General features: G+C 42.4%; 1 protein-coding gene across 1 annotated transcript in view; it reads left to right on the top strand.

Moving 5' to 3' along the window:
• The window catches only part of LOC115148449 (rabankyrin-5), a 39,647-nt gene that overhangs the window by 12,495 nt on the left and 4,390 nt on the right, over nt 1-22,762 (top strand). Inside the window, exons 12-23 of the mRNA XM_029690347.1 lie at nt 179-392; nt 525-623; nt 1,744-1,897; nt 2,173-2,341; nt 2,604-2,722; nt 12,193-12,349; nt 12,635-12,835; nt 13,718-13,894; nt 14,439-14,586; nt 14,875-14,965; nt 15,156-15,280; nt 21,090-21,236. Coding sequence (XP_029546207.1) covers nt 179-392; nt 525-623; nt 1,744-1,897; nt 2,173-2,341; nt 2,604-2,722; nt 12,193-12,349; nt 12,635-12,835; nt 13,718-13,894; nt 14,439-14,586; nt 14,875-14,965; nt 15,156-15,280; nt 21,090-21,236 — 1,801 coding nt within the window. The remainder of the gene's footprint in view (nt 1-178; nt 393-524; nt 624-1,743; nt 1,898-2,172; nt 2,342-2,603; nt 2,723-12,192; nt 12,350-12,634; nt 12,836-13,717; nt 13,895-14,438; nt 14,587-14,874; nt 14,966-15,155; nt 15,281-21,089; nt 21,237-22,762) is intronic.

Raw genomic sequence — 22,762 nt, 5'->3', positions numbered from 1 at the left:
GTTCATCACAAATTACTACTTCAGACACTACAGTGCAATAGTGAATCATAAGTTATACTGCTTGAAACTGCACTGCATCACAAACTACTGCGTCATACAAGCTAACCCCCCCCCCCCCCCCCCCCATCCTGTCTGTTTGTATGTCTGACTCTGTGTGTGTGTGTCCTCTCCCCCATAGGGTGAGACCCCTCTCCACACGGCGTGTCGCTGTGGTTTGGCTGGCCTGACGGCAGAGCTTCTCCATCAGGGGGCTAACCCTAACCTGCAAACGCAGAAGGCCCTCCCCGACGAGACCCTGGCCCTGGCCCAGGGGGTGTCCCTGCAGAGCCCGCTCCACATGGCCATCATACACAACCACCCCGACGTGGTGTCAGTCATCCTGGAGCAGAAAGGTAGGTTAGTGGACAGTGGGCAGCATCTCCATGTCAAGCAGCCCAGGGAGATGAATGAACATGATTGACACCCAGAGGGAAAATTGGAATTGTAACCTGCATACTGACAATTTCATTTCCTGGTGTTTCCAGCCAATGCTCTTCACGCCACCAACAACCTGCAGATCATCCCAGACTTCAGCCTCAAAGACTCCATGGACCAGACGGTGTTGGGCCTAGCCCTTTGGACAGGTAGGTTTCACCAACAACAAAAACGCTTTACTCATCAGATGGGTAGCTACTAGCTATGTCAGTGTGAAAGAGCCTGCCGACGCTCTATCAATTTAAAATGCTTTTAAAGGGATACTGTGAGATTATGGCCTTTGTCTACATAACCAGAGTCAGATTAACTTGTGGACACGATTTTTATATTTCTGCGTGCAGTATGAAAGAAATTAGAGGTCATTTTGTGAGCCAATGTTAACAAGCGTAAGCGCAATGACTCGAACTCCACAGGTACGCTAGCATATGCTAATGTACCTACCTGTAGACTTCCACTCCACCAGTTCATCTGACTCTGGGTAAGTAGAAAGATGACTTAATTGCCAGAATTGCGGCGTATCACTTTAAAAACGGAGTAGTTTAATGTCCTTGTAGGGCTCACACCTTCACACTTCCTCCTCCTTTTCCAGTCTCGCATGCCATGGATAGCGAGACAAACAGAGGAGGTATGTGCAGCCAAACGTGATAGTCCAACCTAAAACAAAGTCCATAGACCAGTGGTTTTCAACCTGTGGGTCCACACATTTTAAACTTGTTTTCTTCCTAATTACTATTGATACTTCCTGTAAAAACTATAGTATTTTAAGCAATTTTTACATTTACTTTTCACAATGCAAATTGTTAATAATAGGCCTTTCACTGCTAAAATGGACTAAATTTGACCGCGAAGAGATTTTGTTAAAATTATTTTCGACTCTGCAAATGGTGGTCCTCAAGCTTTTGACTAATTTGGTGGTCCCCGGAAAGGAGAAGGTTGGGAACCGCTGCTATAGACGTAGTCCTCGCTGGAGTCGAGCTGTAGTTCCCCTTACAGATTATCCCAGATTGAGTTCTGGATCCTGCCGTGTGCTCCACTGCTTTGCCTGTGCTTTGCACCTGCTCCTTTTGGACTTTTCCCCCTCTTAGATCAAGATACCGAACAAATTAACAGTGGAGATGTGGAGTGCAATTGACAGGATTTTAAATAGGATTTTAAAAGGGTAGTTTGGTCTCACGGATCATTGATCTGCATCAGATCAAGTGTTCAACCTCAGTGCCATTCGGGATCCACAGCTTTCAGTATGTCTGTGTCCTCTCGTCTGTCCCTCAGGTATGCACACCATAGCGGCCCAACTCCTAGGCTCTGGGGCGTCCATCAACGACACCATGTCCAACGGTCAGACCCTGCTGCACATGGCCATCCGCAGACAGGACAGCAAGAGTGCCCTGTTCCTCCTGGAGCACCAGGCTGACATCAATGTCAAGTAGGAGGACTCAGATCAGGAGCTTCATAAACCAGCAGATGCATTTCTCAGTTCTTTATTTCCCCTCGAGGGGAATTTTAATTTGCCATCTTAAAAGTTAGATAACGTATCATAAAGAAACTGTGGAGCAGTCTCCCATTTTATACAACAATGCAAAAATGTATGGAAGCACAAGCCATAGGTGATATGATCTGTAATGTTACACATTGGCTGAGTATCCCTGTGAGGTGTTTATTTTAGTAGGTGTAAAAAACAACGCGTCTCTCTCCCTGCAGAACCCAGGAGGGTGAGACGGCGCTGCAGCTGGCCATCAGTAACCAACTCCCCCTGGTGGTGGACGCCATCTGCACACGGGGGGCCGACATGTCCGTGGTGGACGAGAGGGGACACCCCCCTCTGTGGCTGGCCCTGGAGAACGGTCTCGAGGACATCGCCTCCACACTGGTAAGAGGGGGGTAAAGGAGAAAGCGATTGGGGGGGAGGAAGAGGAAGGGGGTGGTTGTGGAAATGGGAGCTCACAGGTGAATGTAAATAAGTGACCATGTAATCCCGTGATGGTTGTATGTGAGAGCCTCAAGTATTCTAGTCAATAACGTGCATGTCATGAGTAGGGCCAGGAGTCATCCAGGTCAGGAGAGAACTTCTGGCTGGTCCTAGTTTTGAGTGGGATTGGTATGTGATTGTCTGCTTGTCTCTGCTACTGTAGGTCCGACACGGTTGTGACGCCACCAGTTGGAGCTCTGGTCCCTCAGGCTGTCAGCAGACCCTCCTCCACAGGGCTGTGGATGAGAACAACGAGGTCACCGCCTGCTTCCTCATCCGCAGGTCTGTCTGATCACACTCATCCCTCACAACGCAGTCATTCCTCTTGATCAAATTAACATATTTGTATAATGGAGCGAGTGTTGCCGACGCGTCTCACCTTCTAATGCACTCATCCCTCAACGGGTGGCTGCACTCATTCCTTACTGTGGTCTCACAGCAAATTAAACTCATCCCTCTTTATAGCAAATATGTAAACTGCTTTTTTATATCTGAGTGGCACCTCACCTTTTAATGCCCTTATCCCTCAATGTGCCCATATTCCTTGCATTGCAAGTGCCATGCTCTACCAACTGAGCTACACAGCAGTGGTTTCCAACATTACATTTTTTTGTGGCATCTTGATGGCATATACAATTCTGCGGCACACCTAAAGTTTCCCTATTAATTTATTTATCACTGCAAATCATCTATTGTCTGAATGATGCTGCCACCCCCGTGCTTCACGGTTGGGATGGTGTTCTTCGGCATGCAAGCCTCCCCCTTTTTCCTCCAAACATAGCAATGGTCATTATGGCCAAACAGTTACATTTTTGTTTCATCAGACCAGATGACATTTCTCCAAAAAGTACCATCTTTGTCCGCATGTGCAATTGCAAACCGTAGTCTGGCTTTTTTATGGCGGTTTTGGAGCAGTGGCTTCTTCCTTGCTGAGCGGCCTTTCAGGTTATATCGATATAGGACTCTTTTTACTGTGGATATAGGTACTTTTGTACCCATTTCCTCCAGCATCTTCACAAGGTCCTTTGCTGTTCTTCTGGGATTGATTTGCACTTTTAGCACCAAAGTACGTTCATATCTAGGAGACAGAACGCGTCTCCTTCCTGAGCGGTATGACGGCTGCGTGGTCCCATGGTGTTTAAACTTGCGCATTATTGTTTGTACAGATGAACGTGGTACCTTCAGGCGTTTGGAAATTGCTCCCAAGAATGAACCAGACTTGTGGAGGTCTACAATTTTTTTCTGAGGTCTTGGCTGATTTCTTTGGATTTTCCCATGATGTCAAGCAAAGAGGCACTGAGTTTGAAGGTTGGCCTTGAAATACATCCACAGGTACACCTCCAATTGACTCAAATGATGTCAATTAGCCTATCAGAAGCTTCTCGAGCCATGACATCATTTTCTGGAATTTTCTGAGCTGTTTAAAGGCACAGTCAACTTAGTGTATGTAAAAAGCTGACCCACTGGAATTGTGATACAGTGAAATAATCTGTCTGTAAACAATTGTTGGAAAATGTATTTGTGTCATGTACAAAGTAGATGTCCTAACTGACTTGCCAAAACTATAGTTTGTTAACAAGAAATTTGTGGAGTGGTTGAAAAGCGAGTTTTAATGACTCCAACCTAAGTGTATGTAAACTTCCGTCTTCAATTGTATACAAATTATTAGACCAAAGGTGAATACACAACAGTTCATCTGACACAAGGCTGAATCCAAACATTACACTGTTGATTTTATGTGCCTTTTACATTTACTGTACTTTTTGCGCCATTTGTTGATAACTAAATCTGAAAATACTCTGGATATGGCTTGGCAATTAGGGCCAAATATAGTATCACAATATTTTTTCATATCTTTGACGCTGTGTCATGTTTTTTGAATAATAAAAGTTACACATTTTGCTTTATGAGTTGTGCGGACCCTAGGGTGGCAACACATACATTCTAAGGGATTTCAATGGGTCTTTCTCCATTCTGATTGTTTTATACTGTTCAACGTCAACCCCCCCCATATTTTAATCAATTTCTTAATTTCCTGCACTGATTTGAGGGAATTTTCACACTAGCACTTAAGGCTGCACGATATGGGCAAAAAACCGAGGCCTTATTTTTAACCTAATGTTGCAATTGCTATTTGACTTGCAATTTAGATCAAAACACTTGGGTGAACTGTTGGAATCAATGAAATTCGTTAGTTAGAATATAAGTAATTGAGGGCACTTTGAATACAGTGTGTGCCATGACAACGAATGAAAATGCCAAGGAGGAGGTATTCTGACTGGATAGGAACCAAAGTGTTGGTCAGTGGTTTTTCTAGGGGACTGTATAATCAATGGCTACATGAAATGTTTCTTCTTTGGCTATTCCTCTTTGATTTAGAAGATACTGTTGCACAAACAATATGCTGATTTAGGCCTATGCCATCATGGGTATCAGGTTGCATAGCTCTGACTCAGTAGATTTATTAGCGAGCTAGCTAACACAATTTAGCTAAAACTTGCTAAGAAAATACAAACTAGCTGTTTGCAGAAGTAAGAAACACAAACTAATAGTGCATTTATAGAACGCTTGTGGATTTATATTAATAAGCAAAGTGGAAACATCGTTGTCATCAACATTGTTGCATGTGCTGCATTGACCATGCAGACTGAACACAAGTCCCCCCCTGGTCAAGCAACAGCAAATGTGCTCCTTGAGTGATGGGGCAGGGCTAGGTCTGTGTGGAAAGTGGCATTGAGAGAGAGAGAGTGGAGTTAGATGACTCAAGTAGTGGTGTAAACTATAAAGATGTACGTAAAACACGGCATATCACATTTTAACAAACCAAACATTCAAATTCCGTAATACAAGGTAAAGTAAAAACCCAAACTGGTCCTTGCATCAATACCGGTATATAGAAAAATACAGTACACCCAGGGGCGAAAATCTGATATCAACTTTGGAGGGGACAATTACATGACATTTTCTCAAGAGCAATTCCTGAGGGGGACAACAAAAGTAGTGCTATAACACATAGCCTACATTGTAATATGGTAAATGTATATTGAGGAACCAAAGAAATAAGGTGTTTGCCGTACTCCTAACTACCGGTACCCAAAACTACACAACTAATCACAACAGCAATACCATTGCCTTTAACAAATCTTAGTTCAGTCACCAGTTTAAGTTGAGAGTGGGGGTATCCATGACATTTTCCAATTATGTTCCTATTTTACAAGTCAAAAAAATTGAGAACCTTTCATAATGTTGCCAAACAAAGACTCAACAAACTTACCTGAGACTCCCTGTCTCTGCCAGTCTGTCCCTGCATATCTGTCCCCAACTCTGCTATCTGTGTGCCATCTGTTGCCTGCTCTGCCTAATGACATAATTTTGAAACATTTCCATTAGAATTTCCATTTCTTTCTTATGAACATTTTATCAACTAGTCTTTGAGATATTAGGCTACTAGGGTTCTTACTATGCGTTTTGGTGTATTGAAAAATACTCTGATGTCAGTCTTTTATTTTTCTGCCATTTTTCTACCTGGCTGGCTACACACACAGTGTGTAGGTTATTTACAGTAGGAGATGGGCTTCTATCATCTTCAATCATTCTATTTGGGCTTCGATCTAAAAGGTAGCTAGCAAATGTGAAACGGATTAAAGTGACAAGAGTTGACAGCTGTATGAGTTCACCATTTACACAACATATGCTGCAACCTTTTGTAATTTTAATAGTTTGTTTCATATTGGCTGGCTTCCAACAATAGCTGAATTTGCAAAGCTAGCGAGCACCAATTCAGTTTCAGTGGTGTTTGCTATAATCTTTGCTACCCGGGTTAAATAAAGGTGAAATAAAAGAAATAAATAAAAGTTCCCTTGCGACAATTTAGCTTTTGCAACGAGACCATTAAATATATTTAAGACAATGGTAGAAGAGTGTAGTTCTGTTCAGTTTGGATTTCAGTTTATCGCTAACATTATCACAGGGACTTTGAAGCACTAACTTACATCATCTGCATGCTGATTCCATCTTTGACGACGCCACATAAATGGAATAGGTACTAGCTAGCTTAATAGTTAATATTTGCGCGCTAGCTCTGCATATTCAGCTAGTGTGTGTGCGCGATTGACTGGATTAACCTCACGTCAGTTACGTGCATTGCGTGCCTTTCAGACAGTAGATACGACCTCTCTGTTACCTAGCAAGCTAAGGAACTGGCAGTGGATCAAACCATTGTGAGGCAAAGGGTGGGGGGGGTTGCAATCTTTTGAAACTTAAAAACGCGCTATTAAGTGTCTATAATCAGCACAATTGCTTTCATTGCGTATTATTAATATTATTTAAATTACATAGTTATGTTTCAGTGATATATTGGGGGGGACAAATCATATTTTTCCCAGGATGGGGGGTTGTGTCCCCCCCGGGATTTCCGCCCCTGGGTACACTGCTCAGCCCTATCTCTGGATACATTCAGTAACATGAGACTATTCCTGGAAAATGTGGGCTAGGTGCAACCATACTGTAAAACAAAACATTTACAAGGGTTTGAATGAGGACTAACTGGTGTCTCCAAGTGGCCACACACCTGTCCAAAGTGTACACAGTTCCTAAGCAATTTCAATGCACTTTTGACTCAAAGAAGATTCTTCAACTATAAGGTACTTTTTGGAGCTCTCTTAGCTGGGCTGTTTAGGAACTAGAGCAAGCACACTTTAAGTTAATTTGGAACACATCCCTGCTTCCCTGCCATCACACAATTACTCTTTAGGCAATCCAAAAACGGTGTATTATAAATCGCAATCTGGGTAAGGTGGGCATGATTTGAAAGCTTGTTCCATTGCCAACATGACTAGATAAATTATAAAATACGGTCTTAGTGCTAAGCTTTCACAAGACAATTCAGAGAAACGGATCGTAATTTTGGTGCGCATAGAAAGTCATGAGGGGGGTCTGACAAAGTGCGCAGAAGCAGAGTGTATCTCCCATTGAGCTATAAAAGAGGGCCGCGAACAGATCTATTCCCTGTGTGATCACTACCTTCTCTTTCGAAATTAATGACTGAGCAAAGAATGCATCCTTGCCCTACAAATATAGTATCAGAGTTCAGAGCGTGATGTCAGATATGTTCTATCAGAATGGGTGCTTCATCCAATATCCTGTGTGACAGCTGTGAGCAGCCAGTCGCATCCCCCTAACCAGCCATTAGCCTACTCAGCTGCTTCTCATCGTCCGTTCTTTCTGCGCATCGCCATCAGTTTTGAAATGTTATTTAGACATGATGGCAAGCTGGGGTGTGCAGACAGTGATGGGGTTTGTTATATTTGTTTAATTATTGGCGTGGCAAACCCTGTGGTATCACTATTGTCATGACTGTCCTGTGAGGATCAGACTGGTGGGATTGTGACAGTAACCAGGCTTCTCTTTCTGCCACAGAGGGGAGAGGGGGGTGCTGGATGGTTGACCGTTCATACCCGGTCGTAAATTTAAGCAGGAGAGATCTCGTTCTCTCTCTCTATCTCCGTTTTAGTATCAACCAAAGGAAAGCCTTTGTCTAGAGAGACCTTTGCCCACCCAAAACTCTAATGTCCAAAAAGTGAATATCGGAACAATATTTCTAACAGAAGAACGTGGGGAATGGTCAGTGGGTAGATGTAGAAAACAAACTTGATTTTTTGCCATTTGTGATGTCAGTAAAAACTGTAATGACCAAATACTGTAACTTGGAAATGATACTCCCTTTATCTGTCAAGTTTTCATCCAATATGTGGTGCATACAATATGCCAAATTATGAAAGTAATTTTGTTAAGATAGGAATGTGAATTTAGGAGTCTTAAGATAACTTGTAATCATATCCTTTGCACATTTAAGTAGCCACGCCCCGAGGTGAGGTCAGAGAGCTTGTCAGCATGACAGAATGCACCTTTTGACCAAGAGTGCATAAAGGCTTGGAACAGGTTTCAACCTTGAAACGTGAGGCGGGTAATCTTCATGTTGGAAATGGTTGATGCTTTGAACCTCAACACGAGGTGAAGAAATGAACTCGCCTTCCTTTGGACCAGAGAGACGAAGAGATGTAGCTTATGTACATCGTTGTCTGAATCCTGAATACCAACACGAGGAGGAAGAGGCGAGAAGCTCACCTCAGACAATCACTGGTACAGCTGAATAGCTGTCTTAAGTCAGATATCGAGAAAAGCGAATCTAAGTGAGACTATCGTACTACCCTCATCACCAATGGAAACCGTCGACATGGCTGGTTATCTTCCAGAGTGAACAACAGTAGAAGACGGGAAAGTGGAGACCCCTTTCGGACAATCAGAGCCATACAGTGGGAAGGCCAACAAATTTCAGAGAAGGCTTGGTTCCGACCGAGATAAACGATGAATGAAGGCATTTCACACGTAAATACATTAATGATTTCTTAATCCAAACTGGCTCCGGTTCGTGTGCAAGTTATATGATTAATATGAGGACAGTCCTAGAATGTATCCATGATAAGTGTCCTTTCTCTCGTTCTCTCTCATTCGCTATCTACAGTTGAAGTCGGAAGTTTACATACACTTAGGTTGGAGTCATTAACTTGTTTTTCAATCAATCCACACATTTCTTGTTAACAAACTATAGTTTTGGCAAGTTGGTTAGGACATCTACTTTGTGCATGACAAGTCATTTTTCCAACAATTGTTTACAGACTGATTATTTCACTTAATTAATTCATTGTATCACAATTCCAGTGGATCAGAAGTTTACATACACTAAGTTGACTGTGCCTTTAAACAGCTTGGAAAATTCTGTCATGGTTTTAGAAGCTTCTGATAGGCTAATTGACATCATGTGAGTCAATTGGAAGTGTACCTGTGGATGTATTTCAAGGCATTTTTGCTTGACATCATGGGAAAATCAAACAATAGTACGCAAGTATAAACACCGTGGGACCACACAGCCGTCATATCGCTCAGGAAGGAGACGCGCTCTGTCTCCTAGAGATGAACGTACTTTGGTGCGAAAAGTGCTTATCAATCCCAGAACAACAGCAAAGGACCTTGTGAAGATGCTGGATGAAAAAGGTAGAAAAGTATCTATATCCACAGTAAAACGAGTCCTATATCAACATAACCTGAAAGGCCGCTCAGCAAGGAAGAAGCCACTGCTCCAAAACCGCCATAAAATAGCCAGACTACGGTTTGCAACTGCACATGGGGACAAAGATCGTACTTTTTGGAGAAATGTCCTCTGGTCTGATGAAACAAAAATAGAAATTTTGACCATAATGACCATCGTAATGCTTGGAGGAAAAAGAGGCATGCTTGCAAGCCGAAGAACACCATCCCAACCGTGAAGCACGGGGGTGGCAGCATCATGTTGTGGGGTTGCTTTGCTGCAGGAGGGACTGGTGCACTTCACAAAATAGATGGCATCATGAGGAGAGAAAATTGTGGCTATATTGAAGCAACTTCTCAAGACATCAGTCAGGAAGTTAAAGCTTGGTCGCAAATGGACAATGACCCCAAGCATACTTCCAAAGTTGTGGCAAAATCGCTTAAGGACATCAAAGTCAAGGTATTGGAGTGGTCATCACAAAGCCCTGACCTCAATCCTATAGAAAATTTGTGGGCAGAACTGAAAATGCGCGTGCGAGCAAGGAGGCCTACGAACCTGACTCAGTTACACCAGCTCTGTCAGGAGATATGGGCCAAAATTCACCCAACTTATTGTGGGAAGCTTGTGGAAGGCTACCTGAAATGTTTGACCCAAGTTAAACAATTTAAAGGCAATGCTACCAAATACTAATTGAGTGTATGTAAACTTCTAACCCACTGGGAATGTGCTGAAATGAATCATTCTCTCTACTATTATTCTGACGTTTCACATTCTCAAAATAAAGTGGTGGTCCTAACTGACCTAAGACAGGGAATTTTTACGAGGATTAAATGTCAGGAATTATGAAACTGAGGTTAAATGTATTTGGCTAAGGTGTATGTAACTTCCGACTTCAACTGTATCTGTTGTAACAAGCAGTCATATCTTGTCGGTCCACTAAGGACCTTTCTCATGTAAAGGGTGTATGTGTATTGTGTTATTATTTAGTAAGCGAGTAAATAAATAATTAAACCAGTATGTGTAGTTCTGAATAATGAGGTAGGATGGGGTTTTTGCAGATCCAGGGAGTTTTCGAATGGTCAGAATGATGATGATCGGTAATAATTATGAAGGTGACTGTTATCGATGAAATGGGACCTTCAAGTTTAATTCTGGAGATGGTAACTCTAAACAACTTCTTCCGTGGTGCCCCAAATCCTAATGAGTTAATTGTAACATCATTCATTTAATTGGTTAACAATTAAACATATTTTGTGGATTAAATAGGTAATTAGATTTAATGAAAGTAAAGTCACGACACTATACTACTCGGTATCGTGATACTTGGCCTGGTATCACATTAGTAAAATGTTGGTATTGCGACAACCCCACTCTGAAAATAGGCACATTTTCTTGCAATTTACACCGATTTTTTTTGCGTGTTTCTGTGCTAAATATCTTTGTCATCTTTTTGGGCCCTCGCCAGTTTGCATCCCTGATTTTATAATCCTCAATGCCTCATCTTAATTTACAGTATTAACCTCACTTGGACAACAAAACATTTGCAAATGTTGCCCAATTACCGTGAGGGATGGGGCACGTTAGTGTACAGCCACTACGTTCCAATTTGGGCGCTTATTAGTGCATGTATTAGTGTATTGTTGTTTGGCTAAACAGTTTATTTACTTTTACACAGTCACCTATAGAGTTTGGCTAACTTTTACACTAGCTGCCATGTTAGCACCTTTCAGCATTCCCATTTATCCATTCTTTATTTGTGGAGTGATAATTCTCCAGATTCCAGTTGAGTTGAATCTACACTAAACAAAAACATAAACGCAACAGGTAAAGTGTTGCTCCTGTGTTTCATGAGCTGAAATAAAAAATCCCAGAAATGTTCCTTAGGCACAAAAAGCTTATTTCTCTAAAAATGTTGTTTACATTGTTGTCTAAAAATGTGTTTACATCCCTGTTAGTGAGCATTTCTCCTTTGCCAAGATAATCCATCCACCTGACAGGTGTGGCATATCAAGAAGCTGATTAAACAGCATGGTCATTACACAGGTGCACCTTGTGCTGGGGACAATAAAAGGCCAATCCTATATGTGCAGTTTTGTAACACAATGCCATAGATGTCTAAAGTTTTGAGGGAGTGCGCAATTGGCATGCTGACAGCAGGAATGTCCACCAGAGCTGTTGACAGAGAATTTAATGTTCATTTCTCTACCATAAACTGCCTACAACGTCATTTTAGAGAACTTGGCAGTATGTCCAACTGGCCTCACAACTGCAGACCACGCGTAACCAAGCCAGCCCAGGACCACCACATTGGGGGGTAATATTTCTGTCTGTATTAAAGCCCTTTTGTGGGGGAAAAACATATTCTGATAGGCTGGGCCTATGCCCTCAAAGGCCCACCCATGGCTGCACCCCTGCCCAGTCATGTGAAGTTCATAGATTGGGGCCTAATGAATTTATTTAAATTGACTGATTTCCTTATATGAACTGTAACTCAGTCAAATATTTGAAATTGTTGCAGGTTGCGTTTTTTTAAATATTTTTATTCAGCATAGTTGAGGAATCCATCTTGGTTCTAAATGAGTCAGCAAGAGGAAGTAGTTTCATGGTTAACCAGTGTGATCTGTGCCTAATGACTGTGTCTAATCTAACCCTGTCTCTCCTCTAGTGGTTGTGATGTGAACAGCCCTCGGCGTCCAGGTCTTAACGGAGAGGGGGATGAGGAAGCCAGGGACGGACAGTCACCCCTCCATCTGGCAGGCAGCTGGGGGCTGGAGGAGGTGGTGCAGTGCCTTCTGGAGTTTGGGGCCAATGTCAACACACAGGTATGTCTCACTTACTTACTTAGGTTTTTTATTCCTCCTGGAGCCTAGGCAATCAATCTACTGCAGTTTTTCAGCGTATGCAGTCTCACTGTCTGTCAATCCACAGGTCAGTTTCACCAGGCAGTCACTCCTCTAAGCACAGGCATCTCCCACTACTCACTTTTAATAGATTCCTCCACTTTGAGAGTTGTGATCCAAAAGCATGCTTAATGAGTGAGTGAGGAGTATCTCGTGTCTGTCCCATCAAACCTCGTTTATTGTGGCTAATATGAGCTGTCTACCCAGGACGCAGAGGGCCGAGCGCCTATCCATGTTGCCATTAGCAGCCAGCACAATGTCATCATCCAGCAGCTCATATCCCACCCGGACATACGTCTGAACGCGCGTGATCGGCTGGGCATGACCCCCTTTGCCTGCGCCATGACACACAAAAACAACAAGGCTGCAGAGTCCATCCTCAAGAGAGAGCCCGGGGCTGCCGAACAGGTGAGAGACATACACAGGTATGGGCATTTGAAATGATTTCACTATTCAAATTATATAATTGGGGGGGTATATCTGCATAATCTAAATAAATATTACATTTTATATATATTTTAAACTAAATTGGAGACTTTCTCGGGATAGAGCCATCATTTGAAAGGGTGTTCTATTGCCAACATGTTACAAAATACGATCGTAATTTAAGTGCGCCTAGAATAGTCCGGTGCATTCAAGTCGTGTTCCCTGCCAATTTTTTTCACAATACGACAAACAGGCTCATTCTGTTCCGAACAACCCAACGTATGATCCTATGTCATCTTGTAGCTTTACATCAAGCATGGTGATCATAAACATTGACACTGTGTATGACATGAGTTTTATGATCTGGATATGTGAAGTGCACATTTGGACTAACGGGGGTGCTTGGATTGCTTGTTTGACATCAAAGCGGTAATTATTATAATCCTCCTCTTTCAAAATACATTGAGTCCTATTTAAAGCAGTTCCCTCGCTCCGACAACAAAACATTTCCAATGTCGCCCAATTAGCGGGAGTGATGGGAGCCACTTCTTTTCTCGCGGAGTTCAAGTTCAGATCCGCTGTCAGTCAAAACAATACTTCGCTGTGAAGCGGAGACCTTGAGCTCTGACATAATGTATAAGGTGTTACTGTACAGCCACTGTGTTCCAATTTAGGTGCTTATCAGTTTTCAAATCTGCTATTTTGAGTCCGTATACAGGTACGAGTGTAAAGAGTTAAAATAGGCCGAATCCTAACGTCCGTTCGGATATTTAAATAACCGTGCCCATCCCTACTTTGTTACTAACGCCAAACACATTGTGTATGAAGAAGTCTAACCCCCACCATCCTTCTCTTTCCTCTCAGGTGGACAACAAAGGGCGTAACTTCTTGCATGTGGCGGTGCAGAACTCTGACATCGAGAGTGTTCTGTTCCTGATCAGTGTCCAGGCCAACGTGAACTCCCGGGTGCAGGACGCTGCCAAGCAGACTCCTCTACACCTGGCTGTTCAGGCTGGCTCGGAGATCATCGTCCGCAACCTAGTAATGATGCCTACCCTACCTCCTCACCAGTAACTAAGCGGCTTTCTCACCAGTGTGATAAGCTGTTATTGTGTGAATACCTGTGTCTTTGGGTTCTATTTTAACACGCCTAAGTCGATCTTGGCGCTCTTGCGTGGCGCTGTAGCACAGTGGGAATCAATGGCGCAGTAGCTGGCTGTGGCAAGAAAGGGCTGGCTTTTGATGCATTAATAACTTACAGGTGTGACATGGGCTTGACCACTCACTGGCCAATCAACATGCTCCGTGGCTTAATACTGTAACTGTGTGGTGGTATTATCCAAACCCAGCAAAATAGAGCCCCAATTGTCTGTCAAGGATGTTCCATCATAATTGCAGTCATGGTGTGCAGATGATCAGATTGTGAAGTGTTTAATGTCAGGAACCACATTTAATATGCTGTTCTGAGATACGCTACTCAAATGTGAAAGAGACAACCTGGAATGCAACCAATGTCTGTGTGCATGTCTGAGATGCTTGTGTGTCTGATTTTGACTCCTATCTGACTCTTGTATGTCCATTGCAGCTGCTGGCAGGGGCCAAAGTGAATGAGCTGACCAAACACAGACAGACAGCTCTACACCTGGCAGCCCAGCAGGACCTTGCTACTATCTGCTCTGTGCTGCTGGAGAACGGAGTGGACTTCACTGCTGTAGATGAGAATGGCAACAACGGTACTGACTGAGCCGTAATGTAGGCTGTAACACAAATGGCACCCTATTCCCTATATATAGTGCACTACATTTGACCAGGGAAGTAGAGATGATGGTGCCATTTGGGACACAACCGTAGATGGGGCTGTTTCAGCTTAGATTAAATTTCCAACTCCTGAAATTGAATTCGTTTGAAATTCTACTATGCAGTACCATTACCCTGCACTCTCGTTTAACTGTTTCTTTGTCTCTCATCTCAGTTTAGCTCGTGCTAATACTCAGGTTTTCTTCTGTCTTTTCTCTCCTCAGCCCTGCACCTGGCCGTAATGCAGGGTCGCCTTAATAACGTGCGTGCCCTTCTCACAGAGTCCAACATTGACGCGGAGGCCTTCAATCTCAGGTACACTCCCTCTCTCAACAGTACTTCAGTTCAATTTTACAGTTCAAATTGATTTACTTAATGTAAAAATACATTGGACATCTTTCTCGCCGAAGCTCTTACATTAAAAACACCAAGTAAGATCAAGATGTTGAAGGACAAAGAGAAAGGTTTAATGTGTTTGTTCACTGAGCTTTTGTTTGTTTTGTAGGGGCCAGTCACCAATGCACGTTCTGGGGCAATATGGGAAAGAGAATGCGGCGGCCATCTTTGAACTGTTCTTGGAATGTATGCCTGAGTACCCTCTGGACAAACCGGACAATGAAGGGAACACAGGTAGGACTGAGTAATATATCACATTTAATTCAAATGTAATGTTTTAGGGAGATATTCCAGATACCTGTATTGCAAAAATCGAGTTTTTTGTTTTTATGAGCATTTATGTCCACTTGTTTTCTTTTTGGTCTCATCTCCTTCGCTCCTTCTGCTGTGACTGTACACCTTCCCATTTACACACATACACACCAAACCCCTTCCCCTGCCACTCACAATAAAAAAAAATTGAGATCACTTCTTCCTCTCTGACAAGCGGTTTCAACTCACTATTTGAGTTTTGGTCCAACAGTATCGATCATATGGACACCGAAAGACTTTGAGACATTATTTTACTGTAATAGAGGAGTTAATCTTTCTAATGATACCTTTTTTATGTATCAACTACTCAAATTGCACGCAGAGCAGAAACTACTAAAACAGGAGTATTAAGAACATTGATTCTGGAAAATGTATTCTCAGTTTGCCGCACGCAGCATTGCGGTACTGCTGGCAGCATTTTAGCCAAAGACTGTGATATTGGCTGTCTAGTTTGTTTTATAAATGTGCAATAAGCATAAAACACAATTTATATAAGGAATTGGCAACTCGTTCTCATACTGAGAAATAAGGTAGATTTCAACATCTGAACAAAGTGCACACGGTAGCATGCTTTACATTCAGTTGGAGACGGACAGAAGAGTGTTTTCATAACAATTCAACTGTTCTACCTTGTTAGCTAGCAAATGGATCCAATTTGGCTAAACTTGAATTATAAAGATTAGCTGGCTACTGACTAGCACATGGGCTTGTGCTTGAGAGATTGTTTGAGACCTGTTTATTTTCTATAATGCCAGCTACAAGAAGTTAATTACAAAGTCCTTCTTTGCCATGCAAATGAACTGAATCCCCAAAAAAAACATTTCCAATGCATTTCAGCACTGCCACAAAAGAACCAGCTGACATCATGTCAGTGATTCTCTTGTTAACACGGGTGTGAGTGTTGGTGGTGGCCTGGTGTCAAGAAGGGCTGCAAAGAAGCCACTTCTCTCCAGGAAATACATCAGGGACAGACTGATATTCTGCAAAACGTACAGGGATTGGACTGCTGAGGACTGGGGTAAAGTCATTTTCTCTGATGAATCCCCATTCCGATTGTTTGGGGCATCCGGAAAAAAAGTTTGTTTGGAGAAGACAAGGTGAGCGCTACCATCAGTCCTGTGTCATGCCAGCAGTAAAGCATCCTGAGACCGTTCATTTGTGGGTTTGCTTCTCAGCAAGGGAGTGGGCTCACTCACAATTTTGCCTAAGAACACAGCCATGAATAAAGAATGGTACCAACACATCCTCCGAGAGCAACTTCTCCCAACCATCCAGGAACAGTTTGGTGACGAACAATGCCTTTTCCAGCATGATGGAGCACCTTGCCATAAGGCAAAAGTGATAACTAAGTGGCTCGGGGAACAAAACATCGATATTTTGGGTCCATGGCCAGGAAACTCCCTAGACCTTAACCTCTCTAGGGTAGGTGGCACCAAATCGTCCCACCTACGTAACAGCCAGTTGAATCCTGTGGCGCGTTATTCAAATACCTTAGAAATGCTATTACTTCAATTTCTCAAACATATGACTATTTTACAGCATTTTAAAGACAAGACTCTCGTTAATCTAACCACACTCTGATTTCAAAAAGGCTTTACAACGAAAGCAAAACATTAGATTATGTCAGCAGAGTACCCAGCCAGAAATAATCAGACACCCATTTTTCAAGCTTGCATATAATGTCACATAAACCCAGAAGACAGCTAAATGCAGCACTAACCTTTGATGATCTTCATCAGATGACAACCCTAGGACATTGTTATACAATACATGCATGTTTTGTTCAATCAAGTTCATATTTATATCAAAAACCAGCTTTTTACATTAGCATGTGACGTTCAGAACTAGCATACCCCCCCGCAAACTTCCGGCGAATTTACTAACAATTTACTAAATTACTCACGATAAACGTTCACAAAAAGCATAACAATTATTTTAAGAATTATAGATACAGAACTCCTCTATGCACTCGATATGTCCGATTTTAAAATAGCTTTTCGGTGAAAGCACATTTTGCAATATTCTAAGTAGATAGCCCGGCATCACAGGGCTAGCTATTTAGACACCCAGCAAGTTTAGCCTTCACCAAACTCCGATTTACTATTAGAAAAGTTTGATTACCTTTGGTGTTCTTCGTCAGAATGCACTCCCAGGACTTCTACTTCAATAACAAATGTTGGTTTGGTCCCAAATAATCCATAGTTATGTTCCAACAGCGGCGTTTTGTTCGTGCGTTCAAGACACTATCCGAATGGTAAATAAGGGTCACGCGCATGGCGCATTTCGTGACAAAAGATTTCTAAATATTTCATTACCGTACTTCGAAGCATGTCAACCGCTGTTTAAAATCAATTTTTCTGCCATTTTTCTCGTAAAAAAGCGATAATATTCCGACCGGGAATCTGCAATTAGGTAAACAGACGAAAGAAAATAAAGCATGGGGTCGACTCGGGCACGCGCCTAAGCCCTTTGTCCTCTGATCGGCCACTTGTCAAAGGCGATAATGTGTTTCAGCCAGAGGCTGCCTCGATATCGTTCAGCTTTTTCCCGGGCTCTGAGAGCCTATGGGAGCCGTAGGAAGTGTCACGTTACAGCAAAGATCCTCAGTCTTCAATAAACAGAGACAAGAAGAACAACACCTTGTCAGAAAGGCCACTTCCTGCATGAAATCTTCTCAGGTTTTTGCCTGCCATATGAGTTCTGTTATACTCACAGACACCATTCAAACAGTTTTAGAAACTTTAGGGTGTTTTCTATCCAAATCCAATAATTATATGCATATTCTAGTTACTGGGCAGGAGTAGTAACCAGATTAAATCGGGTACGTTTTTTATCCGGCCGTGTAAATACTGCCCCCTAGCCCTAACAGGTTTTAATCCCATTGAGAATTTGTGGTCAATCCTCAAGAGGCGGGTGGACAAACAAAAACCCACAAATTCTGACAAACTCCAAGCATTGATTATGCAAGAATGGTCTGCCATCAGTCAGGATGTGGCCCAGAAGTTAATTGACAGCATGCCAGGGCGGATTGCAGAGGTCTTGAAAAAGAAAGGTCAACACTGCAAATATTGACTCTATGCATCAACTTCATGTAATTGTCAATAAAAGCCTTTGACACTTATGAAATGCTTGTAATTATACTTCAGTATTCCATAGTAACATCTGACAAAAATATCTAAAGACAACTGAAGCAGCAAACTTTGTGAAAATTAATATTTGTGTCATTCTCAAAACTTTTGGCCACGACTGTACAACAAAGCTTATTTAGAGAACTTTTAAAATCGAGATGTATATCATGAATCAACCATAAGTCTAGATATGATTTTCAGGCCATATCTCACCCAGCCCTGTACACCGGTAGGAAGGAGAGCAGGGTGCTGAGGTAATCTTTATCTGACTGGCTGGATCAAGGCCCTTTGGGTTGAGTGTTTCTGTCCTTACTAACAGCTGCCTTAGTCTCAAATGTCTGACTTGTGTAAGTCATTTTTTATGACATTTACAGTGCCTTCAGAAAGTGTTAACACCCCTTGTTGTTTTTACAGACTAAGTTAAAAAAAATAGTGCAGGGGGTGGGCAACTCCAGTCCTCGAGTGCCTGATTTGGTGTCACACCTTTTCTCATCCCTAGCAAATACAGCTGATTTTAATTAAATGGAATTCTAAACTGAAGATCATGATTAGGTGGTTATTGGAGTCAGCTGTGTTAGCTGGGGCAAAACTTTGACAGCAATCAGGCCCTTGAGGACTGGAATTGCCCATGCCTGCATATTGAAAACATGTTTTTTTTAAATGATGTATGAAAACTTTCCCATAAGTCTCTAAGAGCTTTACACACCTGGAGACTAAGGCAGGGCGGCAGGGTAGCCTAGTGGTTAGAGCGTTGGGCTAGTAACCGAAAGGTTGCAAGTTTGAATCCCCGAGCTGACAAGGTACAAAATCTGTCGTTCTGCCCCTGAACAAGGCAGTTAACCCACTGTTCCTAGCCCGTCATTGAAAATAAGAGTTTGTTCTTAACTGACCTGCCTAGTTAAATAAAGGTAAAATAAAAATAACAAAGGGGTTGAATACTTATTGTCCAAAGGCATTCAGTGGCGTAAAGTACTTAAGTAAAAATACTTTAAAGTACTACTTCATTCGTTTTTTGGTGTATCTGTACTTTACTATTTATTTTTGACAACTTTGACTTTTACTTCACTACATTCTTAAAGAAAATAATGTACGTTACACATTTTCCCTGACACCCAATAGCACTCGTTACATTTTGAATGCTTAGAAGGACAGAAAATGGTTCAATTCACACATTTATCAAGAAATTCCACTTTGAGATTATGAAGCATTGTGTGTCGATCAGTGACACAATTTAATCGGTTTTAAATTCATGCTGTAACACAACAAAATGTGGAAAAACTCAAGCGGTGTGAATACTTTCTGAAGGCACTGTATATAGTCTTGTTAGTGTGCATAGTCACTGCAAGATAGGGTCAGTGCAGATAGTCCGGGTAACCATTAATCAACGCTGCAATATGTAACTTTTTGGGCGACCCGACCAAATTCACATAGGAATGTGATTTATTGATTTGTCATTTTATATGAAGGCAAGTCTAAGAAGCAGTAGATCTGTTCAATGTGCGCTATTTCTATGGTTCCCGTGCTTGTTTCATTTTTGCGTCTTTTACTATCGGTTTTGTACACCAGCTTCAAACAGCTGAAAATATAATATTTTTGGTTATGGAAAATATATTTCACAGCAGCTTAGATGGTACAATGATTCTCTACACGACTGCTTGTTTTGTCGCATAAATTGAAATTAGGTGAACTATTAGAATTTTAGCAACAAGGACATTTCTTAACGATTTCTACACATTCTACCTTTTTAACTATTTTTAATAGTCTTATGGCTATTTTAACAGTCTTATGGGGATACAAGCTGTCCGGTACTGTTTACCGGACAGTAGCAAAGTCAACAGTCTATTGCTTGGTTGTCTGGAGTCTTTGACAATTGTTCTGATCTTACACTTGGACCGCCTGGTATAGAGGTCCTAGATGGCAGGGAGCTCTGCCCCAGTGATGTAAGAGGCTGTCTGCACCACCCTCTGTAGCGCTTTGCAGTCGAGGGTGGTGCATTTTCCATACCAAGCGGTGATGCAGCCAAGCAAGATTCTCTCGACGGTGCAGCTGTAGAACTTCTTTAGGATCTAAGGGCCCATGCCAAATCTTTTCAGCCTTCTGTGGGGGAAGAGGCGCTGTCATGCCCTCTTAATGACTGTGCGGGTGTGTGTCTACCATGTTAACTCCTTACTGATGTGGATGCCAAGGAACTTGAAGCTCTCGATCCGCTTCACTACAGCCCCGTTGATGTGGATGGGGGGTGTGCTCTCTCTCCTCTTTCTTCGTCTTACTGATGTTAAGATGTTATTCTTTAGAACAGTGGTTTCAAACATAAAATGTATTATATTTCCTCACGGTCAAAATGAGCTATAAATAGTCCTCTTTCCTTCGCTTTTGGGATTTGATGCTCCCTGACTGTCTAGCTTTTGTTTTGATGACACTTAGCAAGTTGGACAGAGTGAAGACTATAAATGTAGGTAGATCCATTTATCATTTATACACCGTTTCAATATGGTTTAAGTCATTTCAATGGCAGAAAATAAATGTTTTGCTCAAACCACCCTCTGGCCATATGTTTGACACCCCTGTTCTAAAGAATAACATCAAACATTTTTGTTCCTCAGTTCTGTTGCTGGCCTACATGAAGGGCAATGCTAACCTCTGCCGTGCCATTGTGAGGTCTGGAGCTCGTATGGGCCTCAACAACAACCAGGGAATCAACATCTTCAACTACCAAGTAGCCACCAAGCAGCTGCTCTTCCGCCTTCTAGGTGAGACGCTTGGTCCTGGTGTACTCCTTGAATAGATATGCTATTCATTGCAATTGGTTTGTTGTACAGTAGTTCAGCATAGAGTACAGTTCATAAGAATACAGTCTGTAGTTTACAGTAGTTATATAGTAGTTAAGCATAGAGAAGTGTTTATTTGATCTTTTGATCTATGCATTAATCATGATCGTCACGGTCTGTACAATTTTAATAGGTCTTTTTAAGAAGAAGGGGTGCAATTGTCATTATGTTCGCTTTCAAATACTCGTTTCAATGTATCGCTAGGACTGCCTTCTCTCTTGGGAATACCTATCAAAAAGAGCCACTCTCCCACCCTCTGTTTTTTATTGCTTCTCTTCCTCACTACTCTAGCTCTCCTCATATCGGCTGGATACCTGTTTGCCTTCTTAATCTGCTTACAAGATAACCGTGAAGGATATCGCTGATTGATATCGCTGGTTTAACCTTAAGGGTTTTTTTTTCATGTAGAAATTCCTTTTCTACTTCTGTCTCATGGCTAGCTATTGAGACTGTTAGCCCACGCTGCAAGGCTAAGATGGCTAGCTCGCTGAGAGGTAAGCTAACCTCACTAGAATACCCTACCTGCAACATGGTGGCATTGCTAGCTACCTTCTCTTGTTTAGTACAACCTATGTTCACTCTTTTGTGTTGACTCGACTGACTGGTTTAGTTTCACGGCATTATGGTTGTGGAGATTTTCAGGCCGATTTCGAACAATGCACCCATGCTGTTCCTTTCGGATAGCGCTATACTAGCTGTAGATTACCCTTAGCCTCACAAGGTGGTTGCTAGCTAGCTAACGCCTACACTAGCCTCACGGCTATAGCATTCATACATAGTGCTCACTTCAGCTAGCCATTAGCCGCGAGGCATCTAATGAAGTAGCTCACGCCTGTCAAGGCTAATTTGCAGCAATGCTGATAAGCTTGCTTCTCTCGTTTTAGTACACCTAATGTTCACTCGCTTTCATTGGCTAAACTGACCAGCAACACCTTACAGTCCTATGGTAAAAAGAGACTCTCAAACCCGAAGAAACAACGCTATTCACTCGGTTGTCTTTGGCTAACATGGTTCTGGCTAGCTCGGCCATTCACCAGCTAGGTGAGTGAACACTAGCTAGCAACACCGAAAGCCTCATGGCTAAGCGTTGACTATTACACACAACCCGGTTATGCAGTGCTTTTCCACCAGAGTTATGGCCCCTGCAATGGGAAATTCTCTAACAAGTCCTGCGAGTGAGATTTTACTGAGTATCGGCCTGTGCATGGCCAGTCTACTAGTCCTCACTGCTAACACCAGCTAGCTAACCAGTCTGGCAATTGCTAGCTTAGCACTGGTATTTAGTTTGCCTAGCATTGATTGCGTTGTGCTTAATGAGCCGGCCCTGCTAGGTGGTGATCCGGTCCACGAGATGGCTTGAAACAGCTAGCTAACGGGGCAAGGCTGGCTTTACCACTTGGCTGTCTGGTATGGTTCACATAACGTTCAGTTGTGCCCTCTGCGCCTTT

Source organism: Salmo trutta, chromosome 15 (genome assembly GCF_901001165.1).
Source record: "Salmo trutta chromosome 15, fSalTru1.1, whole genome shotgun sequence".
Taxonomy (NCBI): Eukaryota; Metazoa; Chordata; class Actinopteri; order Salmoniformes; family Salmonidae; genus Salmo; species Salmo trutta.
This window is presented reverse-complemented; position numbering and strand designations above follow the sequence as displayed.